Raw genomic sequence first — 22,782 nt, forward strand, 5'->3', positions numbered from 1 at the left:
TGGTGCCCTAATCTAAATTTTGTACAGAGTTTAGTGCTTCTGGCACCCTGTAGGTCCAGAAAGGAAACCTCTATCCAAGGGCCACCCTGTCTTACTTAAGCTTTGCTCCTCCGTCCTAGTGTACCACTCTACAACATGTGCACTCAACTATGTGTGTGGACAAAAGAACCATGCACTTCGCTATTCCTAGCTTCACCAAGATCCTTGGGGTTAGTATGCTGTGACTTGGTATTTCTGGAGCACTTACTTGGGTCCTAGGTTAGAGTCACGAACACTTCCTTGTGACCTAGTTTAGATGCTGGACCCAGCTATTCAATGCGGATGTCTAAGAGCTTGTGGATTAATGGAGACTCCCTCAGGGGACTCATCTGGATTGCTCATAGAGATAAGGTCCATCCATGTGAGTGCAAGACCAGAAAGCAACTGAATAAACTCACATTAATAACCACCTTTACAGCACATGATAGCTGCCCTGTTCATATTTGGGAAGTCAATTCTACAGCTGTTGCAGATTTATACTCCATGTTATCAGGCTAAACAGGGAGAGTGACCTCTTCCCTTGTTGTTCATTGGGCACATGACACTGTGTTGCCTGACCAACATATAAAAGGGGAGTACTCTTTCCTTGGAAGGTGATTGGATCTCTTACACTTTAGCTCCCGAACACACATTGTGTGTGTGTCTTCTTGGTTTCTTTAGCTCTTCCATCTTGTATGGTATTATCTCTTTGTAGTGGGTGTCTACTAGTTATCCATTAAAAAATTTTAAGACTCTCTCTCTGTGTATGCTGGCATATTTTTTTGTCTTCTTGATTGCGTTAACTCTTTCCCTCCCATGTAGTCTGATCTGTTTCCAGAGGGTGTCTACTAAAATACCACATGATCTATTTTCTCTTCCAATCAATTATGCAAAACACATATTTTTGGAACATGATGGCTTATTTATTTATTTTCTGTAACTTTTTTATGTTGCCAAAACTCCATTCGCACTAGAAGGGAGATTGGAGTTATTCTGATAACCCTTGTTAGGGATATGAGTACAAAATGGATATGAACACAGGAATTAGATACAAAAGTCTGAAAAAAAAGGGGTAAATTGCCTTCAGACTCACGGTTTAGGTCATTTGCACAGAGACCCGCTGCAGTTTAGAAATGGCTCTAAAGGTCCCTATTGTTTAGTTTTTTTAATTGAAATCCCTCTTTTACAAACTCTGTTACTTAAGCCTTAATTAAGTAAAATTATATAAGTCAAATAATATTAAATAAATCCAAATAAAAACATTAAAAATGTACAAGGATGTTAAAGAAAATCATAAAAACAAAAAATAAAAAATAAAGTCGGTGAGGTATTCCAGCTGGCTGGAACCCATGACCGGAGATGGCGGCTAAGAGTTCCAGCTGGCAGGAACCCCTCGCTGGCAGAGTTCGGCAGTTTCTTCCTTGTCCTGCATCTTCTCTGTATCATTCCTACAGCATTTTCTTCCTCTTCCTGCATCTTCTTCATCTCTTTGTCTCTGTCTCTGTCTCTCTCTTGCGCGCGCACACACACGCACACCCATTGGGCATGATCGGTTTTGGAATTGCGATTCTAGAACTCATGATTCCAGAATGAACCCGTGGAATGAGAGAGCAGATGCAGGAACACCATGCTGGTTTATTTTTTATTTTTTAATTTGATTAAATTTAACTTTATAATAACTTAATTAGTTTTTAAATAATGTAATTTAGCTTAATTAAGCCTTAAGTAACATATTTGTAACTGAGGGGGTGTTTGTGCAAAAAAAAAAATGAAACCAAATGGACCTCTAGAGCCATTTTTTAACCGCAGGGTTCTTGCAATGACCTAAGCCATAGGGGATATTATAGTGTCCATGACATAATAGCCAAAAACCACTAAAAACATAGAAAGGTGTTACCAATCCAATGTAAAGATGGCATTTGATCCATAATAATGGCAATAAAAATTGAGATTAGTAATGCAATGTAATTGTTTCATTAAGTCCGTAATACTAGTAACATAAACATCATTGAACATATACAAAACTATTTTTATTGGATTTCCAATTTAGGTCAATTGTGTTTAATTCATTGCACGATGACTTTTATACTAAAAGAGTTCTCTATTGAGAATCCCGTTGTATCATCAAATAACATATGGACATGTGTGTTCATCATGTGTTCTAGAAGTGTCCAAAAGAAAAGTAAAACAACACCACACTAATCCTTACTCCTACCAGGTGGAGTCTGCTAGTTCAGAAGAATTGTGATAGTGGAAAACTAGGAGATGCCATTTGGTGTGTCCAACATCCATCCTACAGTATATTTTGCAGTAGTTGTTAGTTCATCATATTGGAATTTTTTCTTCCAAGATGATCTTTTAAGGAAATAATTACAAACTTACATCAGGACACTTTGCAAGTTACTTGACTGTTTTGGCACATAAGTTTACCATGTTGCAAAACATGCACATACTGTGTGTTAATTCATAATAATTACAAGGGTTAATGTTTTCTTGTAATAATGGTTTGGATTTAGCCTAGAGTGTTAAGCCTTGCCACTGAGCCAAAGAGAAAAAAGAGAAGGGGGAGATGATGTGGTTATTATAATTCTGATTTTAAGCCTCTTTATTATATAATGCATGTGTAAAACAATTAATAGGAAAGGAAGTCCAAAGAATACATGTCTGAATCTTACTAATGTATTGATAATCCACCCTATTGTCAAGACCTCGGGTGTATGCTTACAGGTGGGCAGAGATTGTAGCAGATTAATTCTCTGGAGTAGAGCAGTTAGCAGTTATTTTTGTTATAACTGAAAACTGCATAAAGAGTAGCTATATAAAGCTACTCAAGATTGTATTGAAGTTGTAGAGAAATAAGAATCTGAATTTCCTTTCTCCCTCTTCAATTCTCCCTCTCTATTTTCTCTGTTTCTCCCTAATTTCTCTCTGTTTTTCTCCCTCTTCTTTCTCTTTTCCTCTCTCGTTCTCCATTCTGTTCTTAATCAACAGGACAGGTTCCTGACACCTTTCCAAATCTTTAATCATTCTGATGCAACGTACAGACTCTACTAAGATCACAATTTGTGAAAACATTGGATTTGGGACATACAAGTAGGAAGGATAGAACCTTAAATAATCTCCAAATTGAGGCCTTATTTGGAGTCCTATTACAAAATTTCTTTGTTAAGTAGGGGAATATTTTTTTTGTTCTATGGTTATGGGAGGACTTAAATTGAGGCCTTATTAGCATTTAAGATCGGGGGTAAAGATGGTTAACTATTAAAAAATATATATTTTTTTCATCATAATCATCAATTGCACATTATTCTAACCAAGTTAAGGTCAGTGGCATGGCATACATAATGTCAATTGACTTCTAAAAGTCATATTGGCAATGCAAATCCATGCAAAAGAGCAATATGGAAAATTTTTATGCCGAATACCTTCTTGATGCAAGGCTCTAGCGAGAGAATAATGAGACAAAGTTCCAATGCTATCTTCATATGGAAAAGTTTGATGAGATGGCGGTGAATGAAGATAATTGATTTGATGTTTCATCCCATAGTTGATATATTTTTACATATATTTATTATTTATTTATTTTTGAGAGAAGGTTTAATTTTGTTAAATTAAATTAAAAAGAGAAGACCATTACCGACCAGAACAAATCCAACTCACCAAAACTAACTACTGCATGGGACTGAAAAACACCAAAATGTCCACCATTTGCTACCACCAAACACATTGCAATACCTGTACAACATGGAAACATGACTTGGTTTTGTTTTTTTCTAAGGTCTTTTATTTTTCCCCCTTGTCCCAGAAAGCTTCCTTATGGTTCAAAACTCATTTTCTAAAAATCGTAGTTCTGTTTCTTTCTGGCATCTGCCTTCTATAGAGTTGATTTGAGTTAACAATAGATTTCTAGAATTTACTAGACTGTCAACCAATTTCCCGGACTATTTGGTTTCAAGCCAAACTGATCTGTCTGAGGTATAATCTTTCTATCACTAAAGTAAATTTTCTGACTGCTTCAGCTGCAGTTTGTCTTACATGTTAAAATGGATACAGTAACACCATGTTTATATACCAAATTCCTCATAATTGGAAATTTTCTTTTCTTTTTCTCTGTGCATTGATCTTTTCATGTTTTCAGGTCACATATTCATGCTCTTGTTATACTAATTGATGGGTCAATTAGTCTGGTCACTGGTGTGACCGTAGGCTTAAATTGATTGTGGGACTGAAGGATTCTTAAAATGTTGGACAATAATTCAGTGAGTTGGTATGTTGAAAGCTAAATGGTGATGCTTGAGCTTGTGCATGCTTTTAACAACATTAAGTTGGTTGGCTCCTTGTAGAAATGTGCTACCATATTTGGCTGTTCCAAGGGTTTTGCTGAAAGGTCTTTAACAGTTTGACTTGGAATAATATGCTATCAATGGGACCATTGAAAAATTATGAGATGCCAGAAAATAGAGCATCCAAAAGTCCTTGTATTTTCTGAGACTAAAATGGCATAGCATGAAGAAACCTTCAGGATATCTTTTGTTCAACTGTTTCCGAACAATATTTGTGTCTTTTCATCAACCCTGGTTGGTTCTATATTTGAACCATCTGCAGTTCAATTTACAATAAGTGCTGTCTTCTGCACTGAAAAGAAGCGCTTGCTCGTGGTCTAACATCAACCAAGGATGTATCATTCACATTTAGTTTATCAAACATCCATCTTGTCTAATGTATTGCCATAAATGTATCAAGCAAAAGGAAAAAGAAGGGGGGGAAAGCAAGAAGAAAGTTACCGTTTATTAATTTTTATACCTGATTATGTAAACTGTATGAGTTGGGCAAGCTTGGAGATTGGGGAACTGCTATTAAAACCAAGTGAATCTCTTCGTTGTTGTTTGACTTATTTACTCTCTGTAAAGCTATTTTTCCCTTTGAGCTGATATTATTAACAGTAATTCTATCAGTTTCATTTGGCAATTCCTATGAACCAATAGTTTCATGTCCTAACTGGCTAGTACAAGCTAAAGCTGAGATGATATGATACCTTCCATGTTATAGAATTGGAGGACAAATATTTCCCTTTGTGTTCAGCGGATTTGTATACTTGGACTAGTAGAATTTAGCTGTATCATGTTTATGCTAGGACAAAGAATGTCGTGAAAGTGAAGTCAATAACCTACCTTCCATTGTCTGCATACATGCTAAAAGAATCAATAGATGCTCCAAGTAATAGTTTCAAGATTGATGTACATAGTAGTTGTTTCTTGTATACAGATATCAATATACTTTTTTCGTATACCTTCTGGAGGGCCTGCATAAGAATACCGGTTGCTGTTAGGAACTTGTTGAACATCTTGGCCTGTGATTTTCAATAAACTTAATATTATCTATTTCTGCACTTTAAACTATACACTTATCTTCGCTATGGCAACATCAAGATGTATATGTGTATATTTGGCTTGACATTGCTTGTGGTAGAAGTAAGTAAAGAAAAATGAATTCTTGCTTCTTCAGTTCATGAAAATGGTTGCTTTATATTTTGATATTTTCTTTTGTTTGACTTGTAAACTATTACTATAATACATTGAAGATTTGCCATGATAAAAAAGAGAAACAGTGCTTCTAACAGTGAAAGCAGGGTGTAGCTGTTTTAACTTCTAACAGTGTCTACTTCTCTTTGCAGAATCATTCTAGCTTGCACCTGACTCATGTTACCTTTAGTCCAAATGGAGAAGAGGTTCTCATGAGTTATAGTGGAGAGCATGTGTACTTAATGGATGTAAATAATGGTATGAACCTTTGTATTCTAAACCTCAGAATATGAAACAATCAATTTGTGGTATTTATTTGATTTTATTTTGTGTTTTCTTATTCCATTAATGATTTATTCATACATTTTGATGTTTTTACCACGAAAAGCTAGATTGCTTTATAACTGGTTGCTTACAATAGGCGATCGTTTTAGCAGATTTATTATTCTTTTACAGAGTATACCTGTCACACCCTCGAGTGGAGGGTTGGGCAATCTGGGAATTCGGGTGAAATTTCAAGAAAGAGGATAGATAGAAGTTGAGGAAGAAACAAATAGAAAGAGAGAGAGAGAGAGAGGAAGAACAAGAGAGAAAATTAGAGAGAGGGATTTAGAGGGAAGAGAGAGAGAGAGTTCTGTTATTTCGAGAACTGCTTTAACTCTTCTACAACAGCCTTCTTAAAGGCTACTCCCTTCAGTTAGATAGCTAACTGTCAGCTGAAGGAGTTGTAACTGTTCTAACTATTCTACCACCTATCTCCAACCTCCTACAACCACTTAACCTCTTGTTGTTACAGTGGGTTACAAGAATTGAAAATATAGAAACAATAAAATATAGAAAATCGTGTAAAATATAGAAAGAATAATGGAAATATCGTTACCCACCTTATGAACATACTACTTAACCTCTAATTGTTTCTATATTTTACAAAATTGTGTACCTATTGAAAATAGCTTCCAATGTAAGCTCTTGTAGTTTTGCCTTCTCAGCTGCCTGTTTCACTGTTGTAGACATCATCATTTTAACCATAGGTCTCAATTCATCTTTTAACCCCACTAATGAAACTTGATACAAAGTATAGTTTGGTTAGGCTGGGTTGTGAAGTCCACAATGGAGACTTTAGTTCTTCGAATTTCATTTGATATTCCATCACTGAACCTTCTTGTCTTAGTTTGTTAAATTCCTCAACTACATCCGCCATATTCTTTTCACCAAATCGATCACACAATTCCTCAACAAACTCTGTTTAACTAGACTCATTTCCCTTGGCTTGGGCCCACCCTTGGTACCATGAGTCAACCATATCATTGAGATAGGCTGCTGCTGAGGTAATCCTCTGCCCTTCGGCAACTCGATAGAATTGAAAGAATTTTTCACAACGGCGGATCCACCACCTTGGTTTTAGTCCCTCGAACATGGGAATCTCTAACTGTGGCATTGGTGTGTGGATAGGAATGTGGGAGGAAGATCCCCGTACCTGAATACCCTGTTCCAGTGTAGGTTGATCCTTTGTGTCTAGCCCTTCGTTGTGCCTAGGAAGGATGCCCTCACGAGGTAAAATCGGGTTTGAATTTGTCCTTGGAGGTAAGTATGATGGCCGTCAGAATTGGGGTAACATTGCCAGCATGTTGAACATGCTGTTAATTTTTTCGCCATACTGCTCTACATCCTCCTTGTTCTTTTCCAATTCTCGCACACTATCCTGGATGGCGGAAATGTCTTCCCTGCTTTGGCGCATAGCCTCTTGGCTCTGCGCCATGCCAACTTCTAGTTGCCTTATCCTGGTTCCCTCTGCCATCCTTCAGTTGAATCATGATCAAGTCCATGAAAATTGCTGGGGTAATCGTCAACCCAAATGGCATAACTACGAACTCAAAGTGTCCATAGCGGGTACAAAAAGCTATCTTCTGAACATCCTTTTCTCTAACTTGTACCTAGTGATAGCCAAATCGATCTTATAAAAGACTGAAGCTCCACGAAATTGATCTAATAAATCATCCACGCGTGGAAGTAGATATTTGTTCTTCATTGTTAACTGATTTAATTGACAGTAGTTGATGTACAATCTCATTGATCCATCATTCTTCCGTACAAACAATATTGGAGTACCCCAAGGCGATACACTTGGTCGGATAAAACCCTTATCGATTAATTCTTGCAACTGAGTCTTCAACTCCTTTTATTCGTTTGGCTCCATCTTGTATGGAGCCTTAGAAATAGGCTGGGTACCCGACATTAATTCAATTGAGAACTCAATTTCCCTCTGAGGTGGTAATTTTGGCAATTCATCCAGAAACACATCAGGAAAATCTTGGACCACTGAAATCTCAAATAATTCTACCTTGTTTTTCATACCAATAGTCATGAAAGCAAGGTATGCCTCACAGCCATGATGTATCAATCTCTCTGCCTTCATCACCGAGATCACTGGCGTAGAACTCATTGGCTTGATACCCCTATACATAGTGGTTGGTTGTTGGGGTATTTCAAAATGCATTACCTTCCGTCAACAGTCAACCTTGGCATAATGTCGAGACAACCAATCCATACCTAAGATGAGATCAAGTACTACTAGGTCGCTAGGTAGATCCTTGTTGTGCACCCTAATCTCACAATTTTTGAATACTTCACTACCCATCAATATCACATCTCCGGCGTAGTCACAATTAAATAGTATGGTAATGAAGTCCTAGGGATGAGAACATGACATACAACATGCGATGCAATAAAAGAATGAGTAGAACCTGTATCAAAGAGCACACAAACATTAATACTATATAGAGAGAGAATACCTTGAATAATGTCATTCTCTCTCTCCGCATTAGCCACTGTCAAGGCAAACACCCTTCCCTGCATGTGTGGTCTGTTAGTGGCAGCAGGATGTTGTGCCTGTGGCAATGCTAGCCGTGAAGTTGCTCCTTGTATCTTGGGTACTGCCGGCCTCTAATTAGGTCTCTAACCCTGTCCTCTTGTTTGCTGTCCTCTATACTGAGGTGGCTATGTACAATTATTCGCTTTATGCCCCTTTCGTCCACATTGAAAACAAGTCACCTCCTGGGTAGATATCACATCCTGGTTACAAGGACAATCCCTCTGAATATGCCCCATTTGCCCACAGAGATAACATGCTCCTTTACTAAAACAGCATGGACCCCATGCTTCCTGCCACAAATATTACATAGAGGGATTCCCTTGATATTCCTGGCTGGACCTACTTCCCACTTCCTTTTCTTGTCGTTATTATGGCCCTTGAGGGGTACCTGTTCCTTTTGAGGCTGCTTGCCCACCCTTTAACTCATTCCTGTGTTGCTCAATAGCATACGCCCTCTGCACCACTGTAGGGTAGTTTGTGATCCTCGCACTAGGTAGTGCGTGTTGAATGTCCACTCGTAGACCCCTCTGAAATTTCGCAGCTTTCTTGGCCTCTGTTGATACCAACTTCGGGGAAAATCGAGCTAAAGAGATAAATTTAGCTTCATATTGAGCCACAGTCTTGCTCCCTTGCACCAACTCAATAACTCATACATCTTTTGTTCTCGAATTCATTTGGGAAAATAATGTTCGTTGAATGTCTCTTGAAAATCCGCTTACGACGGTTCCCTGTTAGTGTACCTCTGTCTAGCAGTTTCTCACCATCTCTCGACATCACCCCTCAATAGGAAGGTAGCAAGCTGCACTCTTTGTGCATCGTTGCACCCCATAGACCGAAGGTGCTTCTCCATTGATAGCATCCAATTCTTAGTAGCCAAAACCTCTACCCCTCCATAAAACTCGAGAGGTCTAAGTGTCATGAAGTTCTTCAACAATTGGCCTCCAGCATTACCATCCGCTTCAGCATTACCACCCGCCCGTTAAACCATAGGATTAGAAGTCTGACCATCATTGTTCTCAATTGGATCACCATCAGTTTCTTGTTGTTCTTCGTCTTGCCTCAACTCATTAGTAGTGAGCATATCTACTACCTGCAATATTCTGGCTAGGGTCTCTTGCATCTCAATTACCTCTTGTTGTAAATCTCCATTAGACTCTTGTGATCGGTGTAGGTGCTGGAACAACCTGACCATAGCCTTGGGTCGGCGGTTGTCCTCGACAAGTGTACATTTTCCTGCACGACCGAAACATTTAGAATACGAATCCTTATTTAAACTCATGTCCAACTATTAGACATAACCCTAACTCTACCCAACATTCCTGTGTGTACAGAGACTCATCCCAAACCTTGGCTCTGATACCAAACTGTGGCGACCCCACTCTTGGAGATCCCGCAACCAAGAAATCCGAGAGAAAGTGCCAAAAAGAATGATACAGATATAACTCAATTAAAAAGAACATTCCCAACCTTATTCATTTGTCATCAAAAGCCAAAATAAATACTTGCAATTCAACTAAGTTAACATATCCACTAGGGTCTAACCGCCCACAAATCTCAAAAACACAGCTGAGTTCAATCATAACACAATAAAATAACCTTTCCCTACATTAAAACACCCCCAAGGATCTTTTGGTTAGGATTGCTTTGTACATAAATCTACCCACTCGAGGATCAAGCTCCACGGGCCTCACCCTCTTCTATAGCTTTCCCCTACCTATAATGATGCAAAAGCAAGTATGAGTCATAAGACTCAACAAGTATAATTTAAAAAGAATGTGAAGCAATAAAAATCAAAGCAACATTGAATAACATAATACGTTAAGTGCATCCATATTATGCTTCACCATATCACATAAAAATGCATATATGCCCACATACCCACATCATATAAAAATGTAAACATGCATAAGCGCACATATATAAGCATATATACGGTCCTTGGGGCCCATTCAAGACTTAGCTCAACCCAAAGCCTTAAAATACTCATACATCACATGGTCCTTGGGGCCCATTTATAGCTCCACTCAAGGCCTTGAAATACGCACACATAACCACGCATTACACACACCATCATGCTCATGATTGTAATTTTACTCCCCAAAGGCGACCAATCAAGATTAAAATTAATGAATGAACTTAATAATAATTAACTTGATGTTTGGGGGTAGTTTATAAATAGATCAGAAGGTATCGATAAATAATAGGGCAAAACGATTGACGGATCAATGAAAACGGTCGATAGTCAGAATGACAACTACAACACGAACAATATGTACAAGAAGAAAAATACATGCAAGACACACCAAACTTTTGCATGACTTACCCCTAACCAAGAAAAACATCATTCTTTTGAAAAAAATAGGGTGAATCGAAACCTTATTGAAGCTCTTAACAAGTTTCATCAAGAGATCGAGGAAGAACTACAAGATTAACAAAATACAATAGGCAAGACTCATTTATTTGAGAATATGGTTTTCAAGAACAACATCAAAAGATGAAAGGAGCCAATATTTCTGAATTGAAAAGGGATTAAGAACTTGCAATTGAAAGGTATAAGAACTTGCAAATCCAAAAGGAAGAAGAAGTAATAGAACTTGCAATCCAAAAGAACGAAGGAGTAATAGAACTTGCATCTGAAAAGAAAAGAGATATAGAACTTGCAAAGAAGGTTAAAGAACTTGCGTATGAAAGGAAAAAGAGAAGTAAGAACTTGCAAAGAAGGGTAAGGAACTTGCCTTTGATTACTTGGAGAAAGCTGCTACAAAGAAAAAGAAGCGCAAACTGGACTGGACAGAAAAACCGCACAGAAGAAGAAGAAAGAAAGCAACGGAACAGCCGCTGGAAAAAGAAGCTGAACACTGGAGCAGAACCCTCATGCCTCCAAGAGCTTCGAAAATCAGAGAGAAAGAGAGGACAAGAAGCAATGCCCTATGGCTTGAACGCTCCCCCTTTTTAAAGCCTCTGGAAATAAGAGATCGAGAAGAAGAAGGAGAATAGAAGAAGACTTCTCTTCCTACCAGGACTCCAATTTTCCAGCTGCCCCTTCTTTTCTTTTCTTTTCTTTTATATTTATATGCATATATAATCCCTTAATATAAATATATCTTAATATAGAATAACATATAATATATATATATATATCTTTACATACATGGCATGGCAGCCCTTTAATCCTTCCAGTCCCAATTCAATTTGGACTTTTCAACATAAATTAAAATCCCTTCTTGCTTTGACTTTTCAACATAAATCATAATCCCATCTTGCTTTGACTTTTCCATATCATTATAACTTCATTTATTTTTGATTTCCCAACATCACATATAATTCCTCAAAAAATCATTACTCAATTAATAACAAAATGCAACACACACAATAATAATGACTAAACGACCTAAACCCGCTTAACTAGTCGTTACAAGCAATCTCTTGACTTCTACCTTCGAGTCACGCCTACACGTTCACCATCACCCTTTCCTCAGTTAGGGATTGTTTTCTGTTGCAATATTGAGATTTCACCGTGAGTTTGTAGAAATTAACAATCGAACCAGAGAAGTCAAACGCCCAAGACTTCTCATTAATCTCCTATGACCTAATCGGTCTTGGGTCGGTCTCGATTAGTCGAACCGAGAGGAGTTGCTTTGCCTTCAAGTCCACCAAGAATTGACCGGAGGAACTCGCCTAGCCTGCTCCACCTTCAAATTCTGATCTTACATATTGCTATAAAAAGCCTTTAAATCCTCAGCTGAGAATCCGGAATTCACTGCCAGCTCTGATACCAAAGTGTCACACCCTCGAGTTGAGGGTTGGGCAATTTGGGAATTCGGGTGAAATTTCAAGAAAGAGGATAGAAGTTGAGGATGAAACAGATAGAACGAGAGAGAGAGAGAGAGAGAGAGAGAGAGTTCTGTTATTCTGAAAACTGCTTTTAACTCTTCTACAACAGCCTTCTTAAAGGCTACTCCTTTCAGTTAGATAGCTAACTGTCAGCTGAAGGAGTTGTAATTGTTCTAACTATTCTACCACCTATCTCCAACAGCCTACAACCACTTAACCTCTTGTTGTTACAGTGAGTTACAAGAATTCACCCCCAATGCCTAATCTACCCTTGGGTCGTAACAATACCATGGGGGTCTTGTCATTGCCCCACCTAGAACAATTTGTGCCATCTCTAATGCTCTTGTCCTTGTTCTTTAAAAGAAATAATAATAAAAAGTAGATTTTATAAGTTTCGTATTCTTTTGTCATTGGCAGTTGCTGGTAGCCCCATGCAATATACATCAGCAGATGCTTCAAAGATCATGACATTTAATCCAATACTTAATGGAGTAGAATTGCATTCACCAGCTTCTCGTGTCCCCAATAATGGTTCTCCTTTAAAGAGGACAATCTCTGCCAAGGTATGCTATATTCACTTATTTCTACTATTGTAGTAAGTTATTATGTTGCATTGGTAATGATATAGAAATTTATTTTCCAAGTAAATTTGATGTCTATATATTTGGTTCATGTAACTGGGAGTTTTTTTTTTTTTTTGTGATCAGTATGTAATTTGGAGTCTAATGCTGTTTCTGCAGCTTGACAAGTGCAGAAAATTGGTTCAAATTGCGGAAAAATCCTTAATGGAAAATGCAAATTATTTTTCGGGAATTGAGGCATGCAATGAAGTATTGGATGGTCATGGTTCTGAGATTGGGCCTACATTAATGCACGAGTGTCTATGTATCCGTGCAGCTTTGTTGCTTAAGGTCTAATGTAAACTGTTTTTGTTGTCAGAATTTAAAGCTTACCTTATAGATGGTGTTTAGTAATGCATGTATTATTTCTCATCTCTATCAGAGGAAGTGGAAAAATGACGCTTATATTGCTATAAGGGATTGCCACAGAGCTAGGAGGATCAATTCTTCTTCATATAGGGCACTCCACATTCAATCTGAAGCTTTAGCACAGGTAGGTTGAGGTTCAACAATATATAACAAAATTAGGAAATTGACCAATTTACTTTACTTGACTAACATATTACCTATGTACTTGTTTTAGTACTTAAGGTTGCTTAACAATTTGAAGGGAAAGAAACTACGTGAAATTTAAAGAGAGAATTGGATCCTTGGAGTTGGAGCTTCTGATAACACTCTTTTTCTTGTTCATATTTACATGTTATATTGACACTTTTATGTTTTGATCATAGATGCAGTGTGATAACTTTGGATTTTAAACTATGGATTTATGATAATCAAATGTTTGGTCTCTTTTCGTCCCTACCATCCACTTTAAATTATCATGACTATACTTTGTTTGTTTGGTTGTTTTAGTTTAAAAATCTCAACATATTCTTTCTTGTCATTTTATTTTGGGATAGATTTTCTTTTCAGGTTTTTGCCTGAATGAATTTGACCTATATAGAACTTCTTGCATTCCACATTGTTTGAGAGGCACCTTATGACAAAATGCACAGCTGCTAACTTGACTCTGTACCAATTTGAATATGCCCCTTATGCTCTCCCCAGTAACTGTTAGCCCCTGGTTACTGCTTTCCTGTTTTCTTGCAGCTGGGAAAATATAAAGAAGCTCTAGACTTTGCTACTGCTGCTCAATCAGTAGCACCATCAAATGCTGAAGTTGCAGAAACTGTTGAGTACATTAAAAAACATATTGCAGGTATTTAGCTATATAGTTTTGATGTCCTTTTCCTGATCTGTTAGCTTAACTTTTAAAATTACAATAATAACAATAGTAAAACCTCTTACTGTTAAGTAGAAGCAAAAATCATTTACAGTAATCCCTTTTGAAAAATATGTTTTGAAGTGGGGAAAAAACCCTTATTGCAGGTATAGCTTATCAGCTTAGATTAACATAATGTTGGACTTCTGGTACTTTTTTACCTTCATTTTATGTCATTTCTTGTGTGTGGTCATCATAATTCATGCCCCGGTGATGCTATATTGTAGTATTTATAGAGCTTGATTGAAACTTCACAATCCAGTTTTGATTTCTGCATTAGAACAGGGAAAAAAACAACAGAAGGGAAGATCAGGAATGCGGTGCCTAGTGTACACACTTGAGTTTCCTTCTTGTTTTCTGTCTCATTTTAGGTTCCTTTTAAGAGACCATTAAAGCTTTAGGGCCCGTTCTCTTTACGTTTCAATTTTTAGTTTTGAGTTTTGAATTTATTTTCAGTTTTTTGTTTTGATAGTCTATTTTCAGAAAACTAAAAACATGTTCTGTTTGTCATTCTAAAAAATTATTTTTCAAAATAGAAAATTAAAAAACGTGGTTTGTTTGAAATTTTAAGAATAATTTTTTAATGACATTTAATTCAATGAATTTGATTATCATACACTTTAGGACTGTGAAGAGCCAACAATATTGTATTTTCTATGTCCCTTTTTTGCTAATCATATCCAACAATATTGTCCCAAAAAGCCTATGAATACAACCGCTCTCACATAATCCCAAGCTGTAGGAAGCCTAATCAAATCAATTGGGAAAGAAGACATTACACGTATGTAATAATCGTTAATAGTATGCTCATTCATTTAATATTTTTGCATCTGCCACCATTTTGTTTTTCAATTATTGCTTTACTTAAAAAAAAAAAAAGGAAATCATGAGGTGTGGATATATATATATATATATTATAATGCATAGCTTCCCATGGAAGTTGGGTGGAAGAAAACGCTTTATGTTGAATATTAAAATTAGAAGTTTCTTCAATGGAAAAAGGCAAACAGAGCCCATATGGAAGAAATCCATGGTAGAACGCCATGCGTCAACGACGAGTGACGGCTGCTGAAGGCCGACAATCGCGAAGCAACATCGTGGAGGATCGGCCGTGGAGGGCGAAGCGGAGGCAGGGGGAAGCTCGAATGACGGCGGCGGCGGCGACGGATCTGAGTCGTAGAAGACCAACAAAAAAGGAAGGAGATGCCGCAAAAAATATGGTCGCAACAGACGTCGTCTCACGTCTCGGCCATTTGGGGCTTCTAGAATTTGCCCCCTTTTTTCCAAGGAAGCCTCCCTTAGTGGCTTGGTGTGAGCATGGGGAAGGAAGAGAGAAGTGGTAGAGAGTCGTTTTTTGCATTTTGAGATTTTGCACTCGTTTTGACTGAAAATAGCCAAAACAACTTTTTGTTATTTTAGGTTTCCTTTAGAAATTTTTTTCTTGTTTTAAAAAATGCGTTTTTGAAAACAACAAAGTAAACACGTTTTTAGTGTTTTGGAAAACTCAAAACGCCCTGAAAATAGCAAAGAGAATAGTCCCTTAGAGTTTAAACATTTTGAGGTATAGGTGGATTCGTTAATTCTGGCCACTTTACAATTAATGCTTTGTACTCCTGATATTTTCTGATACATTATCTACTGTCAATTTGTTGATGACACTGGCACAATCAATTGGACTATCCAATTCTGAAGTTGAAGAGACTGTTGAGAGTAAAAAAAAAAACATATTGCTTCAGGTATTTAGCTATGCAGTTTTGATGTTATTTACCTGGTCTCTTACTGTTAAGTAGAAGCAAAACACATTCACAGTCATAGTTTATCAGCTTACGTTAGTATAACACTGGATTCTATTACTTTTTTTCTCTTCATTTTGTGTCATTTCTGTGTGATCATGAACATTATGCCCTGATGATTATTTCACAGTCCAGTTTTTATTTTTGCATTATAACAGGAAAAAAATAAAGGGAAGAATAAGGAATGTGGTGCATAGAATGCATGCTTTTAAGTTTCCCTTTTGTTTTCTGTTTCTTTTTAGATTCCTTCTTTTAAGGGAACATTAAAAGTTTAGGGCTTAAACATTTTTAGGTATAGATGGATTCTTCAAATCTGTCCACTTCACAGTTAATGCTGCTGTACTTCTGATATTATTGAAACATTATCTACTGTTGGACTTGGTTGATGGCTGATGGTTTTGGTTTCAAAACCACTAGTTTCAGACAGAAAGTTCTGAATCATGTGGGTATCCTGAAGTAACTTAAAAAAATTTGGTCAAACATTATCTTTGTTTGGCATGAGCCTTTGGAGGATTGAAAAGTGCTAAATCACATGGTTTATATTCCTGAAGTACTGTTATAAAAAAGTTCATGGTCCAAAACTCCCTGTTTTTTTGGTCATCGGCATTCTATTAAATGTTCACAGCTTCTATAGTAAGAGGATTGATAAAATTCTATGGATCTGGAATTCATATTTCTTAATATACACAATGATCATGTACTAATTCAGTTTCTTAAATCCTGTGGGAATTTAGGGGTCAAACTTTGGATAATGGGGGTCTGTAGCCCTTCACTAATCATTATATCTGTTGGTAGGTGCAATCTCTCTCTTTTCGCTTGGCCATCAACATCAAATAAATCCATTTTTTCTTGTCCATAGCCAAGAGTTTGTGAGTTTGCAGGTCCTTGGCTTTGCATGCTATTGTCACACCCTCGGGTTGAGCTAGGGTATGAAAAGGAAATTGGGTAGATTAAGAGAAGAATTTGAGGGGAAGAGTTTAGATGGAAGAGAAAGAAACAACAAGAAGAGGGATAATGTTCGAGGGAAAGGGAGAGAGATAACAGGAAGTGAGAGAGAGACAATAATTTCTCAACATGCCTTTTCATCCTATAGCTGTGGCTTAATATATAGCCTCACAGCCACCCACATGCACCCATGTGTAGTACACACATAATTATAACTGTCTCTAGCTACTGGACAAATATCCATAACAGAAAATAAAAGACAAAATTACAATAGCTACCCTTGACATGTGACAAATTTCCTCCTTGAAATGTTTCTTATCCCCAAGAAACTTATTACGGTTGATCCGTTGTTCCTTTATCTAATTTCAGCTGCCTTTCCTACTTTGTTGTCTTCCTCTAAACTTTCCATATTCAGCGTTGGTGGTCAGGACTGAACTTTTCCCCGCATTTAAAGCATAATCCGAGTCTTCTCCTTGGCTCCATAATAAGAGGTCTGGCTACATTAGGATGCTATTTTCCCTAAGTCTCCCGAGGCTGCTGTCCAAGCATTTTCTCCCACCTCCTGACTGCTCAGAGGATAACCTTCTGTTAGAGTTCTGTGCTTTCTGAAAATAGCCTCTAATGCAAGCTCTTGCATTCTCGCCTTCTCGGCTGCTTGTTGCACTGTTATCGACTACATCATCTTCACAATTGGTTTTAATTTGTCATTCAACCCATTTACGAAACCAGACACAAAATATGCTTCATTCAAGGTCAGATAAGATAGGATCCCTAATGATTTCAACTCCTCAAACATGGTTTGATACTCTTCTGCCGACCATTCCTGCCTTAGCTTATTGAATTCTTCGATGACGTCCGTCCTAGTTTTTTCCCCTAATTGTATACATAAATCTTCCACGAATTCAGGCCACCTCCACTCCGCTCTTTGCCCGCTCCACCCTTGAAACCATGAATCGGCCACATCGTTCAGATAGGCGGTTGCTATGTTGACCTTGTTCTCCTCGGCTACTCGATATTGGTAAAAGAAACGTTCACACCTGTCACAACCACAAGGATTCCCAAGGCTATAATTGTCACTATAATAGTAGTTTGCTTACATGCATTATACAATAATTGTAATTTTCTTTCCCTTTTCTATTATAGATGCATGTCCTTATCTGTAGTCAATTACGCTTATTGTTGTATAGCACGAGTGCATATGGGAGGCTATTAGTCTATATATAAGCCATGGCTCAGGATGGGAAGGCATGTTTGAATTAATGAATGAATTCTTTCATTTCCCTCTCTTGAATTCTCTCTCAATCTCCCTTTTGTTTCCCTCTGCTCTCTCTCTAATCTCTCTGTTTCGATCTGCAACTCTATCTTATTTATGTCTATTATCTCCCCCATTTCTGTCCAATTCCCCCTCCTACCATTCGGTTCTTATTCCTAATTCCCTCAGATTCTTGCGATTTCCAATCTAAACCCTAGGCTAAACTCTAGGTACATGAAAATTTGGTATCGGAGCCATCGTTCCTTGGCTGTTAGTGTCCGATGGCTATCAACGATTCCTCTGTGATTAATTTTCGACGATCTAGGCCGTGATTTTTGACTACCCAGGCGAATTCAAAGAGCTACCAATTCCCGGTGGTCCTCGGCCAATGGCTAAGATTGCAGTGAGTGAGGAGTCACAGATTGGAAGCAGGTCCGAGTGATTAGGATCCTAGTGATCACGATTGGATTGGCAAATTCTGGGGATCCACTGTTGTCGACTTGAAATTAAGGATTGCCGATCCATAGTAGGTGGTGTAATTGGAGTCGATTCATTCAACAATGTACATCCAAGTGAATTGCGACGATTGTTGGTCGAAATTGATCGAGTAGTGATTTGGTGAGTCTGACAAATTCAACAGGGTCGACAATAGATTGCAAAACAAAGAACAATTCAACCGAGAGAAAGAGAAAGACAACTCAGCTCAGAACTGAAGGCGAACTAGACACTGAGTGCGATTCAGTAAGGTGAATTCTGGTAACTTTTGGTGCAAACTTGGAAGCGAAGCAAGAGGTTGATTCTCGGCCACGGATTTTGGTTTCAGTAGCAGATTTGTTGAGCCTTGGTTGTGGTTTCAATTCGATTTAAGGGAAGTAGAGACAGATAGAGTCATAGGAGTAATATGGGCTTTTAGTTCAAATTGTGAAGGCAAGGTGGGAGGTTAATTCTTGGCTGCGCATCCTGACATCCTTACAATTGATCAAGGAAGGCGAGCAGTGTAGGCGATTCCAATGGGTAATTCTGGCAATTCCGATTGTGATTCCGACAATTTCTTAACAATTAGGCTCGGATTTTGGAAGGTGTAATTGAGCGGTTTGATTAGGCAAGTATTGGAGGCAAAAGTGGAGTTGATCTAAGTTCGGTCATTGTAATCCAGTGACCCACGCTTCTTGGCTGTGATTTTGACAACTCCCAATAACTAATTTTGGCGATTTTGGAAGGCAGAATCAGAGTCAGCTGACTCGCGGCTACGATTCTGGTAATATAGCAGCCAATCAAGGTTCGCCTATTAATAGGGGAATTGTTGTGAGTAGGCGAGCCAAGTGGTTGAAGGTTGCTGAGTGTTGTGAGGCGACCAATTATCCTAGGTGACTGCTCTGAAGCGAATATAGAATAGAAGTAATTTCAAAAGCGGATTTTTCTGACTTTTCTTGTTCGTTGATTGTTGGCGCTTAGGCTTCTATTCTCAATCAGTTCTTGGCGAATTCTAAGACTACAACAGATTAGAGACAATCCTAATTCAAAGTCGATTAGCTCACAAGAGGTTTTGGATTCAGTATGTACAAAACTCGTGCTCCTTGGTCTTCGACTTGTCCTGTTCGTGAGGTCGGCCATGGGGAGCAATGCACTCATGAAACAATTGAAGTCTCAATTGCAACAGAAGAATGTTGCAATTGCAATTGGATTCAACATAAATCATGAGGTTTTTGGCCAAAATCATGAGACATGGGAAAATAAGTTTGATAATGAGTTCAGCTAAGTGGACATGGAAACAAGAAGAATGATACATGAAACTTGCGTGGAAATAGGTTGTGTGCTACGAGAACAGCTGCAGGAGTTTGTAAAGATGATGTCTAAGAGGTATTAGGTCATCTTTCTCGCTGAATTCTTCGATAAATCGAGAAGAGATGTTTCAGATGACCATCTCAGAAGTTCTAATTAAAAGAGGGTTGATTCGGACAATCGATCATTAGGATTGAATGATCGTAACAGAGAGTTCTGGAAGAAGGATGTGGTTAAGGATGCATTACAACCTGGGGAGTTACTTAAAATGGAGCAGTCTAAGGAGAGATCAAGATTGCGGAAAACTGATTCACTGCTTACTCAAATGTTGAGCAGAAGAAGTATTCCGGCTTAGACGCAATTGACAAGGAGGGTGACTGTAACAACAGTGCTGGCAGCAACAATAGTAATTTCGGAGGTTTGATCTAGGATATTTGGCCCAAAGGAGAATTAAAGGAACACCCTGATACCTTTGGAAAAGAAGTTCTCAATGAGGATGTTCCAGATGATAATCACGGAAGTCCAAAACAAGAGATGATTAAAGCAGTCCATCAGATGGCAGGAATGACCGGAGGCAATAAGGAATTTATGGAAATGGAGAGGAATTCTGCTTCGTGATTGAAAAGTTAGAAGAAGAAATAATACCTCAAGATGCACCTACTGAAAGGCTGCCAGAGAAAAATGGGGGAGTATTTGATGAAGTGACAGAGGAAGCCAAGGCCAAAACGCTACCTGTAATATCCCACTTTTTCCAAGCGTGCGTTAACTTGAGATTTTGGGAATATATTTTTTTTCAACATACACTCAACACAAATCAAATCCCGACAATCTCAATTCTACCTTCTCAGCGTATCAAACTTAATAATCAATAAGTTAAGACATGTAATATCATCACATCAGCGGAAGCAAGATTGAACTTCAAATCATACATAACCGTAATTCCTTTATTCATAATATAGAAATTGTACCATTGTTTGACATGGCATATTCAAAATAAAATATATAGAGATTAATCCCTCAGCAACACAACTATACACCTTAAACATAATCAAAATATATGCTAAATGTCTCTAATGTAATCAACGATTACATCTCAATAACCTCCTTTCCCTTGGCGTCACTGCTTTCACTTGAAACGTTTGAATATTCTAGGGACATAGTCCAAATTAGATGCTGAATTATCTAACAACAACAACAACAACAACAACAACATATCCAGCCTTTATCCCACTATGTGGGGTCGGCTACATGAATTCTAGACTTCCATATATTTCTATCTTTTGTCATATCTTCATTGAGATCCATACACTTCATATCAAACTTTAATGTCTCCCCCAAAGTCTTCTTAGGTCTGCCTCTATCTCTTTTTCTGATTAATTGTTCCATTTCATCAACTCTCCTCACAAGAGCGTCTCTTGGTCTCCTTCTCACATGACCAAACCATTTTAGTCTAGTCTCTCTCATCTTCTCCTCTATTGGCACTACTCCTATCTTATTACGAATAACTTCATTTCTAATTTTATCTTTTCTTGTATGGCCGCACATCCATCTTAACATCCTCATCTCCGCTACACTCGTCTTTTGCTCATGTTGGTATTTGACTGCCCAACATTCTGAGCCGTGCAACAAAACTGGTCTTATAGCTGTCCTATAGAATTTTCCTTTCAATTTTAATGGGATTTTACCATCACATAACACTCCCGATGCATTTCTCCATTTTAGCCAACCTGCCTTAATTCTATGTGTGACATTCTCGTGAATTTCTCCATCTTTTTGAATCACTGATCTCAAATATCGAAAATGGTTTTTTCTTTGTAAGATTTGGTCTTTCAATTTTATTATAACATCCTCTACTCTTGCATTCTTACTAAATTTACATTCCATATATTTTGTTTTCTTTATGCTTAATTTAAATCCCTTAGATTCTAAATTGTTTCTCCATAACTCAAGCTTAGTGTTCACTCCTTCTTTTGTTTCATCCACCAACACTATGTCGTCTGCAAATAGCATACACCATGGCACCTCTGTCTGAATATCTTTAGTGAGTTCATCCATTACTAAAACAAATAAGTATGGACTTAGTGGAGAACCTTGATACAATCCTATTGTAATTTTAAACGGTTCAGTATCCCCTCCGCATGTTCTGACCCTTGTCTCTGCACCATGATACATGTCCTTAAGGGCTTGTATATAGGCTATTCGGATTCCTTTTTTCTCTAAAACCCTCCATAATACTTCTCTAGGGACCCTATCATAGGCCTTTTCTAGATCTATAAACACCATATGTAGGTCCTTCTGATGATCCTGATACCTTTCCATTAGGCGTCTCAGTAGGTATATAGCTTCCATTGTTGACTTACCGGGCATGAAACCAAACTGATTTTCTGAGACCTCTGTTTCTTTGCTGAGCCTCTGCTCTATTACTCTCTCCCAGAGTTTCATGGTATGGCTTATTAACTTAATTCCTCTATAATTTTCACAGTTTTGAACATCTCCTTTGTTCTTATATATAGGGACCAAAGTACTCTTCCTCCACTCATCTGACATCTTTTTTTATTTAAGAATCGCATTAAATAATTTCGTTAGCCAGGAGATACCCTCTTCTCCCATGCATTTCCATGCTTCTATTGGTATATTATTCGGTCCCACCGCCTTATGATTTTTCATCTTTTTTAATGCTTGCCTTATTTCATTTGGACTTATGCGTCGATAAAATGTATAGCTCACGTTCCCTTCGGAGTTACTAAGATGTCCCAACCTAACTCTTGTGTCGCCATCATCATTGAATGATTTTGTAAAATACTCCTTTCATCTCTCCTTAATCGCTCCCTCATTCACTAATACATTTTGATTTTCATCTTTTAAGCATTTCACTTGATT

At 37.8% G+C, this 22,782-nt stretch overlaps 1 protein-coding gene across 2 annotated transcripts in view; it reads left to right on the forward strand.

Moving 5' to 3' along the window:
- LOC127800711 (protein ALTERED SEED GERMINATION 2) overlaps positions 1 to 22,782 on the forward strand; it is an 85,647-nt gene that overhangs the window by 25,207 nt on the left and 37,658 nt on the right. For both annotated transcript variants that reach the window (XR_008022836.1, XM_052335488.1), the window contains exons 9-13: positions 5,693 to 5,798; positions 12,664 to 12,809; positions 12,987 to 13,157; positions 13,249 to 13,359; positions 13,959 to 14,067. Coding sequence is in view for 1 of the 2 variants with exons in the window: in XM_052335488.1 (XP_052191448.1) it covers positions 5,693 to 5,798; positions 12,664 to 12,809; positions 12,987 to 13,157; positions 13,249 to 13,359; positions 13,959 to 14,067 (643 nt within the window). In the remaining variant the exon portion in view is untranslated. The remainder of the gene's footprint in view (positions 1 to 5,692; positions 5,799 to 12,663; positions 12,810 to 12,986; positions 13,158 to 13,248; positions 13,360 to 13,958; positions 14,068 to 22,782) is intronic.

This window comes from Diospyros lotus, chromosome 4, assembly GCF_014633365.1.
Source record: "Diospyros lotus cultivar Yz01 chromosome 4, ASM1463336v1, whole genome shotgun sequence".
NCBI lineage: Eukaryota > Viridiplantae > Streptophyta > Magnoliopsida > Ericales > Ebenaceae > Diospyros > Diospyros lotus.